At 50.8% G+C, this 15,919-nt stretch overlaps 1 protein-coding gene across 2 annotated transcripts in view; it reads right to left on the reverse strand.

The window, feature by feature from the left end:
- The window catches only part of HK1 (hexokinase 1), a 63,647-nt gene that overhangs the window by 26,302 nt on the left and 21,426 nt on the right, over positions 1-15,919 (reverse strand). Inside the window, exons 3-4 of one of the 2 annotated variants that reach the window (XM_026504361.4) lie at positions 7,287-7,435; positions 2,604-2,723 (exon numbers count right to left, since the gene is read on the reverse strand). In XM_026504361.4, coding sequence (XP_026360146.1) covers positions 2,604-2,723; positions 7,287-7,435 — 269 coding nt within the window. The remainder of the gene's footprint in view (positions 1-2,603; positions 2,724-7,286; positions 7,436-15,919) is intronic. The other variant, XM_057308520.1, reaches the window with a different exon arrangement.

Below are 15,919 nucleotides of genomic sequence, written 5' to 3' on the forward strand. Positions count from 1 at the left end.
CTGACTAAATATGCTTTACGCCTCTTCCCAACTTTGGAATTGAACCCCATTTGTGCACAGCAACTCCACTATTTATACAAGAGGACCCATTTCTGTTTGTGTATTATTGGAGAGACATCAAAAAGGCGAGACAGCCGATGGTCACTCATTCGGGAGTCAGGAAGGGTAGGGATTTTACTTCTCGCTTCACATCTTTATATTATCTATATAAACAGCTTTACATATTACTTTTGTATTTTTTTAATCAAAGATACTCGAAAAAAAATAATTGTTATACTTGACAGTTTTTTCTCTGAATGGAGAAAGTTGCCACGCATGCAGCAGGGTTGGGAAGGGCTATCGTTCGGGCCCCGTGGGCCTCTGGGGGTGCCACAGAGTTGGGGCGCTTGCCCGCACGCGGCCTGCCCCGCTCACGGTGAATGCCACACGGCCCGTAAAATGCACAGAAGGGGGAGTGCTCGGGAGACTCTGCGGTTCTTGGTTCGGCAGCAGCCTGCTCCTAAGCCAGGCATTCCAGAAACCCTGGACACTGTTTCCTTCCCCTCAACCCCAACCCCCACAAGCCTCAGAGAGTAAGTATGTTGTGGAAAGAATGCAGGGCTGGAAATCAGGAGACCGGCCCCATCCTCACACCTCTGCCCACTTCCTCGTGGGCAGCTCCCCCGATTCCTCTGAGGGTCACTTTGCTCAGCTGTGCAGTAAGGCCGCTGGCCTAGATCTGGACAATCTTGAAGGTTCAGGCAGCCTCGAAGAGTGGGCACAGGCCCCCCCCCCGATGGGTAATTAGCCTGTGGTCCACTGGCTTCCCCGCAAGCAGTGTGGCCCGGCTTAGAAGCCCTCCCCGGATGGGGGTCAAGGCCTGTGGGGGGAGGGCACTTCTAGCCCCTCTGGCCACAAAGGCCCTCTACCTGGCATATCTGCACTGCCCTGTGGAGCTCTCCTGCCTCTGAGGATATTCTCTCCCCTTCTGCAATGCCTTCTTCCCCGGAAGATCGCACCTGCTGTGGGGCAGCCCCATCTGCTCCCTGTCCTCTCCGGGGGCCTAGCCCAGCCACACGGGGATGGCAGCCAGGCAGTGGTCACTGATGACAGAGCAAGGTCGAGCAGTCACTTCATTCCCAGGCCACCCCCACCTCTCGCGATGGGAGGGGGTGTCAACACTGTCTCCGCCCGGGGGACATGACTATCACGTGTCCACTCTCAGAAGCCAAAGGAAACTTAGTACCAAGAACAAGCTTTGAGAAATTTTGGGAAGACACCGTGGAGGCCAAAGTGATCCGAACACCTTGGAGGTGTCGCAATGCCAAACACCAGAGAGTCTGGATGGGCCACGGCAGTCCTGATGGAGTCGGGGACAGCAGTGTCTCCGAGGTTTTCAACAAGGGGGAAGGAATGGGTGACGGGAACACCTGGGATTCTGGTCCTAGATCTGCCATTAATGAGCCCTGTGACTTGGGAGGTCTGGTTCTCCATCTGGGGAATGAGGGGCTTGGCCTACTGAGCTCTCAAGCCCCCTCTGGCTCTAACATGATGTGATTACACAAATGACAGAGATGGAAGGGCTCCAGGGCCATGAAGTGGAGCCCGGGACAGGGTGCTTACCCCACCGATAAAGAGGTACAGGGGAGCTGCCCAGAAGCATGGAGGGGGCCGTGTGCACCGACGTGACTACCCTGCTGGAAAGCAGACGTGAGGAGCACAGGCTCGGGAGCTGAGCCGCCCACAGCGGATCTGGGCTCTGCTGCTTCCCGGCTGGGTGGTCCTGGGCAGGTTCCTGACCCCTGCTAGCCTCAGGGTCCTCATCTGTAAAATGGGAACACAAGCACTTCACGCACGGTGCGTCTGAAAATACCGTGTGCACTGCGGCATGCGCGTTAGGACTGAGCCTGGCACCTGATGGAGCCTCGGTACCGTGAACTCTCAGCGTCCCTATTATGAGGAGTTTGCTCCCAGGTTACTGTGTGTGTGTGTTTCTGTCTCTCGTGGAGAAAAGGAACAAGGTCGCATCACGCGCTCTGTCTCTCTGCAGTCCACTGAGGTACGATGGTGCCCCGGGGTATGTCTGAGGCCCTCCTTGCTAAGCAGGTGAACGAATGAATGATGACCCACAACAACGTGGGTGCAACGATCCACCCCCAGGTCACAAAGGGCCTCTCTGGGACTGGAGCTGCTCACGGCAGAAGCTCTGGAGAGGCAGCCCGGGCACCCAAGGCATGGGGCCCTGACCGGACTCCCCAGGACCAGGACGGCCTCGGGGTAAACCCCACATTGCACAGCCCTGCCAAAGGCTTGCCCGCCTCTCTCCATTGCCACCAAACCTACTTGCTTTTCTTTCACTTGCCTGCATTTCATAAACGTCCCCACCTACCTAAGGGCCACAAACACTGTGACTCATCTCCAGGAATACGGAAATCATGAAGTCATTGTAAGACAAACACAGTAACATGGCCTCACATTAATTCCTACAAATGTTTCTTGAGAAATACAAGATATGCAGGCCATCCGTCTGGTGAGCAAAAGGGAAAAAGAGTCAGGAAAAGGGGCTCATCGACTTCCCCACTCTGGGGCTTCTGTGGGACCCGTCGATCCCAGCATGTGCTTACCTCGTCTATTTTGGACTGCCGACAGGGGAAAGAAAACGTGAATCCCACAGGTAATTTCTTGTCCTTGATTTTTTTTTTCTCCATGAAGTCTCCCAGGCACTCGGCCACGTGATCAAAAAGCTGGAGGAAGCAGGAGAGAGCGGTCAGGCGGGAGAAAGGGGAGCCCGCACAGAAAGAGCGCGGCCGCGCCAGCTGCCCATCCCCACGGCACCCCACGGCACCCCACGGCACCCCACAGCCCTGCTGGGAGAGCCACGCTGGGTGTGAATGCCAGAGAAAGAGTCCCTTAAAGAGAGACTTCTGTGCAGGACGGCGCAGCGCAGGAAGCAGTTCAAACCCTTCGATCGCAGCTAGCCTATGGGGGGTCACGAGTATGTCTCACTGGGTGCTGAGGAAATTTTAAAGTAATAGAAAATCCCCTGACCCCTCCATAACACCCGGGTAGTGGGTCTCTGTCAGCCCCCAGGGCAGGGGGGAGCGGTATCTGGCCCCTTCTCTGGATCTATATCTCTATCTCTACATACCTCAGTCTGTGCAAATTCCAAAAATTCTATGGGCAGTTCCAGAGCCTCCAGCCCACCTGCATGATTTCACAATCTTCAGACTGTCCTATTTTTACGTTTCACTGAAGTCAGATAGGCACGCACAGAAAAGTGCAGACATCCGAAGCACAGAGTTCACTGGATTCTCCCCGGCCCACCCGCCGGTGTCACCAGCACCCACGTCAAGAAACATAACTCTGCCAGCCCCCAGACCCCTCCCTTGCGCTCCCTGCGGTCACTGCCACCACCTAAGCCCCCAAGGGCGGTCACAGGCACCCTGACTTCCGGCGCTCTGGATCCCTTCTGCCGTCCGTCTACTATGTATAAATGCAAGGAGGGTGCCCTCTTTGGTGTCCGCCTTCTTTCCCTCGACATTATGTGTGGCAGGGTCATCCACACTGTCGTGTGCCCTGGTAGACTATTCATTGTCACTGCATTTAGTGGATTTTAATTTAAGTTCACCTGCTCCATGACACACTGCCTGGGATATGCATACACTTCTTAGGAGCCACTAGAAAGAGCATAGAACATGGTTTCTCAAGCCCCTGCATGAATACTGTCAATGATGGAAGGCTCACCACCTCTGAGGCAACCTTTCTGGATCTCTCTAATACCTCCTGTCATCTCTAAAATGCATCCAGAACTGAATATAATGTTTCATACGTGTTCTGAACACAGGAGAGCTTAGTTGAACTAAGAACCTCCCTTTTCCTTAGCTCTATACCTCTATTAATGTAATCAAAGCATATATATGCTTTTTTGGCACCCAAGCCACAGTCAGGTAACCCCGTCTTTTTCACATGGCTGTCATAACACTAGACTTCCCCTATGTATGGGACAGACACAGCTACAGAGCTTCTAGAAGGCCAGAAGAAGGCAGTGTTGGCAGGGCCAACCACACGGTCACAGAAACCAATCCCAGCCCATGTTCCCAGACAAGGCTATCTTCCCAAAAGCTTTCCTCACAGGGATACCTCGAGAGGGGGCCAGAAGTCATGATTCCTACCCCCACCTTTCCCCAGAGGCTCCTGACCCAGCGCTAAGGTCTGACTTCCCTGTGGGGTAAAGGAAAACCCACCAATTTTGAATTAGGAGCCTCTGTCCCTGAGTCACTATTACCCAGACTGTGGCTGCAGCCAGTGACTCCGACTGAAGAGACACATGACCACCTTCCCTGGAGGAGCCTGGCTAAGCTCCCCGCGACCTGCATTTCTAAGTAACATTAACCCATCACTAAGTCCGTCCGTGAGCCCCACGTCATCTGCGCCCACAAGCCCCAGGCCCCCTGTGGCCCTCAGGAGAGATGGCCGCAGGCAGGAAGTAGCCGGGAGAAGGCAGGCTGCGGAAATGGATTCCCACCGATGAGACGCTAGGGCAGCTCCCAGATCCAAACCAAACACAGCCACCCTGCAGTGCTCTGTTAAGAAGGAAATGCCCACAGCCAGGAGCTCCCCGCCTGCTCAAAGAGACCGGAAGCCACCACCACGCTAACCCAAGTCCGTGACCAACCAGGGAGGGAAGCTAGGCGACGTCACTGGGCTCAAAATTCTTGTGTCTAAAAAGCATTATTTTTTTTCTCTCCTAGCAACATGATCATCATTTTAAAAATCCCTAGAGATTCAGTTTCCCGAAAAGGGTAAAAATGACGAAAACAAAAATTTAATTTATTGTTCAAAATTTCCCAAACTAAATAAGTGATTTTTAAGAAGCCTGCATTTATGCTTCCAAGATTATTGAAGCTTAAAGATGAACTGAACTTTTTGGGATAGCACGCGTGCATGTGGGGGGGGGGTGGAGAAAAAGATAAAGCAAATAGTTAACAACTGGGGAATCTGGATGAGGGTATATATGGGAGCTCTTTGTGCTTATCTTAAAACTTTTCCATAAGTTTAATATTATTCCAAATAAAAGGTTTAAAAATCTATTTAAAATTCCTGCATATAACAGAAAATGAGCTCACAACCCCATGCATTCAGGGCTGTTCAGTCTGTGAGCCTGAGTTGCTTCATGGGCACAATGGGGCCCTTGGCCTCCTACCATATTCTACAGGTCGATCAGAAAAATGGTCCGCTGATACTTATGTCTAACCTCAAACCAAACTTCTGAAGGGGAGTTTCCTGTTTCATCCCTATTTTCAACTGCCAACCCTCTTCCTCATCCTCTGGACTCTCCTCCTTGCCCACAGCCCTCACATCTTCCACCATCAAACAATTTTAAGACGATAAAGACAAGACCCAGGCTCAAAGTGTTCCACGGTGCTGAAACCGTAACAACTGGAACCAGACTACACGCGTGCAAACCCCAGCTCTGTCACTTATGAGCTGTGTGACCCAAGGGGCTGCTAGCTTAACATCTGAGCCTCCGTTTCCCCATCTGTAAAATGGGAATGATGACAAGAGGAGTTAACCCATACAACGTGCTGACGTCAGCAACGCGCACGTAGCGAGCACTACAAAGTACTGCTATAATAATATATCATCGTTACCACCATTATCATCCTCCTCCTCGCCTTTTCTTTGCAGACCGCTTGAAAGGGGAAGGGGCAGAAACAGACCTCAGGAAACAGTGACCCTGGAGCTGAGAAGATGGGGACAGAGGCTGGGACAGATGAGGTCCCGGGGGCACAGTAAGAAGTCACTGTGGAAGTCAATATACAGCCAAGTGTGCACCTGTTGGGGGCCCCCCCTTAATTTACAGACCCTGCTCTTAAAAGGTCAAGCCAAAGCACATAGGAATGTCTCAGCACAGGGGACAGTCCCGATGGTGAAGGCAACAAAGGTGGCTCAACCCAAAGGCCCGTGGGGAACAGACAGTGACAGGTCAGTCCTTGCCGCCAAACAGAGAGCAGGATGCCAATGGAAGGCAGCTGGCCACTCGCAAGAAGGGTAATGCAGCAAGCACCAGGCGGGGTGAGGAGCGCTCGCAGCTGGCAGCCCTCCTGTACACATCGGATGGACGGGCCGGTTCCTGCAGCCCAGCAGTGGAGGGATAAGCAGGGGAACCTCCAGGCAGGGCCATCCAATGAGTGATGCGCTCCCGTCAGCAGCTGACTGAAATGTGGTTCGTCTGTTCTGGAGACAGTGTCTTCTTCAACGCTCCCTGTGACAGGGTCAGAAAAGCTCTGAACCCAAACCCCCAGGAGCAGATAAGGCTGGGATTAGCCCTTTCTCTCAGACCAAAAAAAAAACAAAAAAAAAAAACCCACAACAACAAAACCCAGCAGAGCGCTGGCTCAGGGCCCCCCCACATTAATTTAGAAGCGAAGTAGAGTCAAGAGGAGAAGGCTCCTGGGTCTCATCTCAAAGTCCAGCTCAGAACAAATGAGTTTTCTGGAGAACTTAGTCATGAACCTTGACATGAACACACCCTTCCTAAAGCAAATATTTGGCAAGCTCTGAATACAAATCCTGGGCAGCGCCCCGACTCCGGAGGCGAGCTACAGCCCGCAGGGGCCGCCGCCTCCGCGGGAGGGCGGGAGAAGCAGCTCCCACACACAGCAGGCTAACACGACACACGCGACTGCAAACCACCATCGCAGGGTCCTCGACCTCTCACCACAACCAGATGGATGGGGCAAGGGCAACAGGCCCTTCTGGTCCCGCCCACAGCCCCTTGGCCAGCCCCGGAAGACAGCCCTTCCGGGGGCGCCCCAGCAAGGGGATGGGCCTCGGATATCAAATGTGACGGAAGAGGGGTGACTTTCTGTACCAAGGACTCTCAGGAGCCCTTGACTAGCCCTGTCACAAGGTCACAGCCAGATCCTGCGAGGCCTGGGCCCCAGCTGAGCTGGGTGAGGAGGCCAATGACTTGGAAGAAAGGGTGTTTTCACCCAAGGGCTCTGCGAAACCAGTGCTGGGGAGCCAACCCCAGGATCCTTAGGAAATGAATATATTTATCCACAGAGCTGCTGGGCCCCCGCTTCATACCCTCCAGCCTGTGAAAGTCCCAGGGCCCCCCCTCCCATCCACCAATTTTCCCAGACGTGGGCTGTCCTGAGATGGTCACTCCCTTGCACCCAGGAGCCCCCCTCCACATGAATCTATGAGGGACTCCTTCCAGGGGCGCAGACACTAGAGCTCGGGGGGCTGGTCCCCAGAGGTATGAGCCCACTGGGGCTGATCCGAAGGGCGCGGGGACCCACCTGGCTTCCACTGCCATGCACGATGTTCTCCGGGGTGTCATAAATCTCGGACTCCATGTGAACATTCTGGTTTTGCTCGTGATTCACTTGTACCCTCAGAATTCGAAAGGAAGACCCGCCAAGATCCAGGGCAATGAAATCTCCCTTTTCTGTTTGGGGAGACAACAGGTACCACATCAGGGTCACATGTGACAGGAAGGCCCCACACTTTGCTCGCTTCCTGACAGGGTCTGGCTGGCCTGCCTCCCCCCCGTGCAACCCTCACCCAACCACTGCCCTGTCTGGAACACGGGCCAGGGAAACCGTCCCAGCCCGGCATGCGGCAGGCCGGCTCCAAGCAGGGGAAGGCGAGGGCCGAACTCCGTACGGAGGCCCACCCAAGTTCTCTAATTCCCGACCCTTTCCCCCAAACAGCACCATTATCCATAAAATACAAACAACATTTCAACTCCGACAACACCCCGTCTCTCAGGTCCATCCCATGCCCTGAGTTCCTGCCACACCTCCGCTTATTCCCCGGGGGGAGGGGGGGTTAAATTGTGGTAAAATCCACATAACATAAAATTCACCGCTGTAACCATCTTTAAGTGGCATTAAACACAATGTTGTGCAAGCATCACCACCACCATCCATCGCCAAACCTTTTCATCAGCCCTGACAGAGTGATGAAACTCTAGAACCATTCCCCACTCCTCCTCCCCTAGTCCCCGGTCATTGCCTCTCGCCTTGGGGTCACTACGGATTTGCCTCGTCTGGCTGGTTGACAGAAGTGGAACCACACAACACTTGGCCTTTTGTGTCTGGCCCATTTTGCTTTGCATAACGTCTCAAAGTCCATGTCGTAGCACGTGTCAGAGCTTCACGGCTGAGGCCGGTGCTATCATCACCGTCTGTAGTTTCCACACTGCCTGTCCGCTCACCTGCCAGGGCGCACCTGTGTTGTTTCCACCCGGGGACGGCTTTTAACAGAAGTGCCTCTTAGTCACGTAGGAGGAACTGGCTTGATACAGTGGCATCCCTCAGGCCAATGTGTGCACTGACTGATATGTGCCTCAGTGGGACACAGATGATGGCACCGTGCGCCCGGGCCACCAGACGGCAGCAAGGGAGGAGGCCGTGGGAAGGGTCCCGAACCATCAAGCCACCACCTAACATTCTTTACCCTATTTCTCATTAGTAACTCTCACACATGCTTCCAAAAACGCGGTGAAAATCTGCGAATTTTACTACTGATGTGACATCCCCAACTGTCCCAATGGGTACCAGGCCAGGGGTGACGGCCACAGCTGCCATCCCGAGCCCTCAGAGTCCCTGAAGCCCTCAATCCTACCGCAGCATAAATACAAGTCTGCTTGGGATCTCATTTTCCCAGGGAAGCATCTTTAATTTCTATTTTTCGGTAATGGCATCATTGAGACATAAATCACCATACAAGTCACCCGTTTAACGTGTGCGATTCCACGGTTTTTCATATACTCAGTGATGCCACCATTGCCACAAACCAGTTTTAGAGTGCTTTCATCACCTCGAAAAGGAAATCCTGTACTCTTTAACTATCTCCGTCTCAAGCAAGCAAGCACCCTCTTTCCCCACTGCCCTACGCAACCATTAACCTACTGCCTCCACAGCCGTGTGCATTCTGGACCGTTGCTATGAACGGCACCACACAGCACGTCTGTGGCCAGTGTCCTGGTGTAGCACGTGTCAATACGTCATTTCTGGATGGCCAGGTAACAGTCCACAATGGAGGTACCCCATTTCATTCACCCGTCTGTCTGTGGATGGAACGTCTGGGTAGTTTCTACCTCTGGCTGTCACGAATAACACTGCCATGACTACTTCCGCACACGTTCTTGTGTGGCCCTGTTTCTGTTTCCCTTGGGTATACACCTAGAAGGAGAACGGCTGTCGAGTGCAAACTCACGTTGAACTTTCTGAGGAACTCCCGTTGGTGTCTGAGGAGCTGCCCCCTCGTCCACTCCAGGTGATACATAAAGGTTCCGATTTCTCCACAGCCTCAATTCTTATCATCATCTTATTTTATTTCGGTTTGCATTTCTCTGGCTAATGACAATGAGCACCTCTCTTCACATACTTCTTGGCCATTTTTTACCATCTTTGGAGAAATGCCTATTCAGATTCCCTGGCTTGTTTTAAACATTGGATTGTCTTTGGAGTGTTGAGTTGTAAGAGTTCTTCACGTTCTAGATGTAAGTCCCTATCAGATATATGACTTGCAAATATTTTCTCTCGTTCTGTGGATTGTCTTTTCACTTTCTTAATGGTGACTTTTGAAGCATAAAAGTTTTCCATTTTGATGAAGTACAACGTATCTGTTGTTTTCCTTTGTTCTTTGTGCATTTGGGATATTTTAGAAGTCATTGCCAAATCCAGGGTCCCAGAGATTCACACCTATGTTTCCTGTCAAGAGTTTTATAGTTTTAGCTCTTATATGAGTTGATTTTTCTTTATGGTGTGAGGTAGGGGTCCAACCTAGTTCTTTTACATGTAGATATCCAGCTACCCCAGCACCATTTGCTGAAAAGACTGCTCTTTCCTTCACTGAACAGTCTTGGCACCTTTGTCAAAAACCAAGGGACCATACATGTATGGATTTCTGAACTCTCAATTCTTTTTTTCCCCCAATTTTGATATATAATTGATATACTGAACTCTCAGTTCTGATCCACTGATCTATTATCCTTATGCCAGTACCACGGCATCTTGATTAATGTTGCTTTGTAGTAAAATTTGAAACCAGGAAGTGAAAGTCCTCCAACTTTGTTCTTCTTTTTCAAGATTGTTTTGGCTATTCTGGGTCTCTTGAGCTTTCTTCTTATTATTTTTTAAGGTAATGGTTAGGAAGGAAAAAAAAAAAGCTTCCCTTTCATAAAGCAGACACATCTTTGTCTTTGATTCCACCAACCTGTCAGCCCTGACACACTGCTCTATTTCTGGAACTTAGAATGGTGTCTGATATACAGTAAGAGCTCAACTAATGCTCGGTGGCTGCTTGATCACAGGGGCTGGTGACCCCATCATTCACTCCCTCAAGGTGGCCCTGCTTATTGGTCACTAAGCACAGAGCAGTGGTGCGGCCCACTGGTTGGTTTCTTAAATGACAGCTTTATTGTGAAATTATTCATATATCATATAAACCATCCATTTTCTTTTTTAAGGTTCTTATTTTAATTCCAGTTTGTTACAGTTCATCCATGTTAAAGGGTAGAATTCAGTGGTTTTTCAGTATATTTACGGAGTTGCACCACCATCACCACTACCTAATTTTAGAACATTTTCGGCATCCCAGAACGAAACTCCGTACCCACAAGCAGTCACTCCCCACTTCCTGGCAACCCCTCTTATCCACCAACAACCACAAATCTACCGTCTGTCTCTCTAGTTGTTCCTACCTGGACATTTCATGTCCACAGACTCGTACGAGAGGTGGCCTACTGTGGATGGCTTCCTTCACCTACCAGAGCTGATGTTTTCACGGTTCGTCTCTGGTGGCCTGTTTCAGTACCTCACCCACCTCTATGACTGAATCATATTCCATTGTACGAATATACCACATGGTGCCCCTGGTTTTAAATCACTTCTATGATCCAAAGGAAACAGACCAAGGAAGAATGCCGGGAAGCAGGAGTCACAGATTTGTAGGAAATTCTGATACTGGCTTCGTGATTTGTTCAAATTTGTTTAGAGGTTTTTTGGTATTTTGTGGGTTTTTTTAAAGATTTTATTTTTAAGTAATCTCTACCCCCAGCGTGGGGCTCGAACTCACAACCCCGAGATCAAGAGTCGCATGCTCTACTGACTGAGCCGGCCGGGCGCCCCAGTTTAGCATTATCTTGGGGTTCCCATCAGAACCCTAATCCCCACGGTGCTTACCCAGTTAAAAAACTGAATTCGGTAGGAGGTGGCTCTTCCACTCAGGGGGACGAATTCCTAGAATATCAAAAGCACTTTATTTTACCATCAACTAACACTCACTGAGCCTCTGTGCGCTCAGTTGCTAAGTCCTTCAGACACATCATTTTACTTTTAACTCCCTCAACCCTGTGCGGTAGCTACCGCTGTGATCCCCATTTTGCAGGTGAGCAAGTAAAGGCTGGGGGGGTTAGGTGACCAGCACAAGCACACAACCTAAGCGGCAGAGCCAGAACGTGAATCCAAAGCTCAGAGTCATCACCACCGGTTCAAACTGCCTGCTGGACAGACCTCGTGGGCACGGATCCCCAGGGGTGGCAGTGGAGTGAGCCTTCAGCACCACCAGGACGGCCGCCCTTCTTTCTGGGGTTCCTCAACACCCACGACTCCTTGCGGCTTTTGGTGGTGTTCCGCCTCGTTCTCCAGTGAAGACCGTGCGCACAGATTCCAACCACTTGCGCAGATGAACAGACACAGAGGCAAACACCGTGCTAGCATGAAATTATGGGTGCTTTTTGCTTTGTTTCAATGTTTTAACTTAATTTTTTACTGCTTTAATGTTTAAATAAACATTTATTTATTTTCCGTTTTACACCGACTTTATTTATATCATAACTTAAAAAAAAATAGCATGACCTATTTTTCGGTTGCTGGCCGGGTCAAAAGTCTCATTTTCAGTTGAATCGAAGGTCTTCCGTGAAAGCAGCTTCTGGCGCTCAGGTTCCAGGTGTCTGCGGGGAGCTCCCAGTTCGTGGTGTCAGTGTCTGTGTGGACCCAGATCGGGTGAGAGCTTTCAGCCCCGGGCCGCAGGAAGGAGTCGGGTTTCAGCAGCACCTCTGCAGGACCCAGGCCTGAAGTTTTTCAAGCAGGATAAGTGAAAATGACCTCAGCTGCCGATAACCGGACGACTCTGGTCTTAGGGTATACGGGGCTGGGCCCCACTTCTGCAACCCTGCAAAGACCCCCGCTCCAGCCCAGCCTCCAGCTGCGGCCTGTCCACTCCAGCTCTCCCCTGCTCCTTTTTTCAACAAGTACAGGTCAACGGGGTCCCAAGAAGTTCAGTCAGAGCCGGCAAACCAGAAAAGGTGACCTTGAGATGTCAAGACAACACTAAACACGGAACACTCCTCACACCTGAAGTGGGAGTTGACCGATTTAAGGAGGGCCTTTGTCAAGCCCAGTGCGGTTCCTGATCCCTCCCTGAGCAGTGACCCTGGTTGCAGGGTGCGTTGGTGATTGCTCAAAGAAATGGCAGCTGGCACCTGCTTCTGCAAATCACACTGGCAGCTCGGAAGACATGGGACAAATAGCGACTCATCTTCTCGGTTTACGGAGAAGGAAGCTCCAACCAATCCAGCTGAACGACTTGCTCGTGGTCACACCTCTGGCACTCAGAGCCCCTCCCTTTTCTTAGTCACTCACACAGTTGCAAATATTGTGATGCTCACTATCCTTTATGTGCATGTATCTTATCTTCCTCAGTGGGATGATGAGCGAGGTGAAGGCGAGGGCAATGTAACAGGCTTACTTCCTCCCCCCCCCTGCTCAGTCCTGCACACAGCAGGGAATCAGTGTTTGCTGCTAGTTCAAAAGAACCGTCTGGATCAAATGCATGTCTGTCTGGTCCTATTCTCTGCCAGGGCAAAAGATACCAAGGAATGACTTCTGGTAAGGGCAGCAAGACTTCTGGTCAACTTTGTTGGCTGTCTAGCATCTCTTTAGATAACTACCGTCCCCATTTTTCATCTGAGGTTGGGGGTAAGCTGACCCCCTGCTCCAGCTCTAGGGGGACCAATGTGGGATGCAGGCTCACGATCCAGGAGCATCCAGAGGCTCCCATCTTGGCCAGCATGATTGGTTCAGGATGGGCACATGACCCAAGTCAACCAGTCATCACCCTTTCCAAGACCATCCCTGGGATCACTAGGTCTGAGGCGGGCGTCGGCTAGAGCTGCCAGGGCCACCTACCTCTGCCACCCTAAGGAAAAGGCAACCTTCGAATGCAGCCAACACGCAGACTGAAAGAGTAAGAGACAGGTGAGTCCCCGGATACAGAAGCCAACTTACAACTCCATTTCCCAGTTATATGAAGCTAAAATGTTGCTCTTTTTCCTTATACAAATTTGAGTTAGATTTCTTTCAGCTACAACCAGAAGGCTCCTAAGTCCAATATTCCTTATTAGGGAACGAATCCCCCAAATACCTACTGGGCCTCCCAAACAAAGGGCATCTATTTTATCTCAGGTTGGTTCTCCGATTAGAGCTACGGTGTCCCGTCACCCCACTGCAGAGGCACCAAAGCTGCCATCTGGGGGCTCCTCCACATTTTGTGGGGTGGTAGAGTGGGAGACGGCCTGCCTTTGCTTCCCTTTTTTTCTGCCTCCTCCCCCTATAACATCACAGAGATGCCAGTGGATTCTGAAAAATTCTGAATCTTTTTTTTTTTTTTTCCAGGGCCAGACCTACACGTGTAGGCCTGATGGTGGGGCTCCTCTGACGGGCCGCATCAGTGGGAAGGGCCCTCCCAAAGAATTCTTAGAAAGTTACTTATTAGGTGACACTATGCTAAGGCGGACAAGGACCCGCTGGAACTCTCATGGTGGTTTACAGTTTCCAAAGACACTTTCATTTGATCCTCTTGCAGCCTTCCAAGGCAGGGAAAGCAGGGTTTGACGACCCATTTTACAGATGAGGAAATGGAAGCGTATGGAAGTTAAGTGACGCCTCCAAGGTCAGACAGCTAATGAGCAGCAGAGCCAGAGATGAATCCAGTGTTCTGGGTTTGTTTGTCCCCCCCCCCTCCTTTTTTTCAAGGTCAGCCTCTCTTTATAGCACTGGGCTTCCCTCCAACTACCTCTTCAAATCTTTGGCCTCAACCTTCCTTCCTGCCCCTGCCGCCTCCACTTGCAACTTCTTCCCACATTTTCCATTTCCACCGAAGCCAGGAGAAATGCTCTTCCAAAGAAGGCTCATTACACAAAGCATCTGAAGGGCCCCTGGCAACTCTCCACTTTATGATGACCGCCATTATTCACAGCAAATAATGGAAAACAAACACAGGGACAGATGGCTCTCTTGAGTCCAGGTCTGCACTGGACGGAATACAGGGCAAACAGAAAGCCCGCCTTCAGGAAATGACTACCTTGGCCCTGCTCGATGAACTGATTCGGTACGAGATACAGAGGCTCTCCCTCCGTGTCTGCAACCCAGCTACTCGAGGACAAAAACCCCAACCAGAACCCGAGACGCATAGATTTCACAGGTGGAGAGAATTTTTGAGACACTCCAAGCATCTTCCCAGGTAAGGAGACAGAGACAGAGAAAGGGAAGTGAACAGCCCAAATGCCATGGGAAAAGATAGTATTTTCTGTCCTTTGACCAAAAGTAATGCTATGTGGATTTGGGGCCCAAAAAATTAACTGAACACACCACAAATCAAATATTTTCCAACTTACGCTTTGGGTAAAGGGCATGCTCAGAACCACGAGGCAGAAACAGCGAAATATTCAACTCAATTTACCCTCAAAAACCTTGCCATCGAATTGGTATTTCCAATATCCTTACTGAGAAATGAGAAGAAGAGAAAAAAGGGGAGGTCTCAAGAATGAGACAGAGAGCGAGCCCTTCTGAGAGAAGCCAGACGCAGAGCGCCAGCTATCCCCAGGGACGCACAGCTCTGAAAAGGGACTTTTTGTTTAGCCAAGTCACCAAAGTAAAAAGGCTTCAATATCTTCCTTCTTTTATTTATTATTCATACCCTTCCTACTCCAAAAAGGATATGCAGCAGCTAAAAGCCACTTTAGGGTTTTAAAAAAAAATAAAGTATAGATTACTAAAGAGCAATTAAAGAAAAACCACTGCCCATAACAAATGTCCAAAGGGGTAAAAACATAATGAAATTGTGCTGATGCATTTCCAAAAACCTCAGTGGAGTTTCAAAACTTTGAGTCCAGTCCCCCAGGGTCAAGGTCAGCAGGAAAGGAAAAGGTTTGTTTCTCCCTTTGTCTCGGAAGTCACACAGCCCTTAACAGGTGGGGGCATTTCTCCACTGAGCTGAGTCCAATTTATCCCTCAGTGGTTTGGGATTACCACTAATTCTGTCGCTGACTAATTATACAGTTAAAGCAGTGATTAACATTTAAAAAGGGAACAGCGCGAAGGTTTACTATCAAGGAGGTCCGCATTGTGACTACTCCAGGGGACCCCTTGGCTCTTGGTTGATAAAGGGGTGCAGGGGAGGTGAGGGTCAGAGGCACCCCGGTCCCAAAGGGGCAGGGAGTGGACTGGGGGCAGGTATGCGAGGCCTTGGCATCGGCGTCAATGCCTGTGTGGGGCTGTAGGGTCCCTTCCAAAGGGAGGGGGGGCCCCAGGGCACATGAACTGAGCCCAACCATGAACAGTAGGAACAGTTATAGGGAGCAAGGCTATAGTGTGTGTTAGGGTTGCACTGTGCACCCCAAAAAGATATACTGAACTCCTAACCCTTGGGACCCGGAAACGTGACCTTATTTGGAAACAAGGTCTCTGCAGATGTAATCAGGTTAAGACGAGCGCTGAGCCACATGTGGGGCCTAATCTGATTAGGATCCCCATAAGAGGGAAATGCCCTGTGATGACATAGGCAGAGACTGGAGACATGCAGCTGGCAGGCCAAGCAGCACCAAGGACTGCCCTCCACCACTGGAAGCCAGAAGGCACAT

The sequence above is a fragment of the Ursus arctos genome, unplaced genomic scaffold, assembly GCF_023065955.2.
Source record: "Ursus arctos isolate Adak ecotype North America unplaced genomic scaffold, UrsArc2.0 scaffold_7, whole genome shotgun sequence".
Classification (NCBI taxonomy): Eukaryota; Metazoa; Chordata; class Mammalia; order Carnivora; family Ursidae; genus Ursus; species Ursus arctos.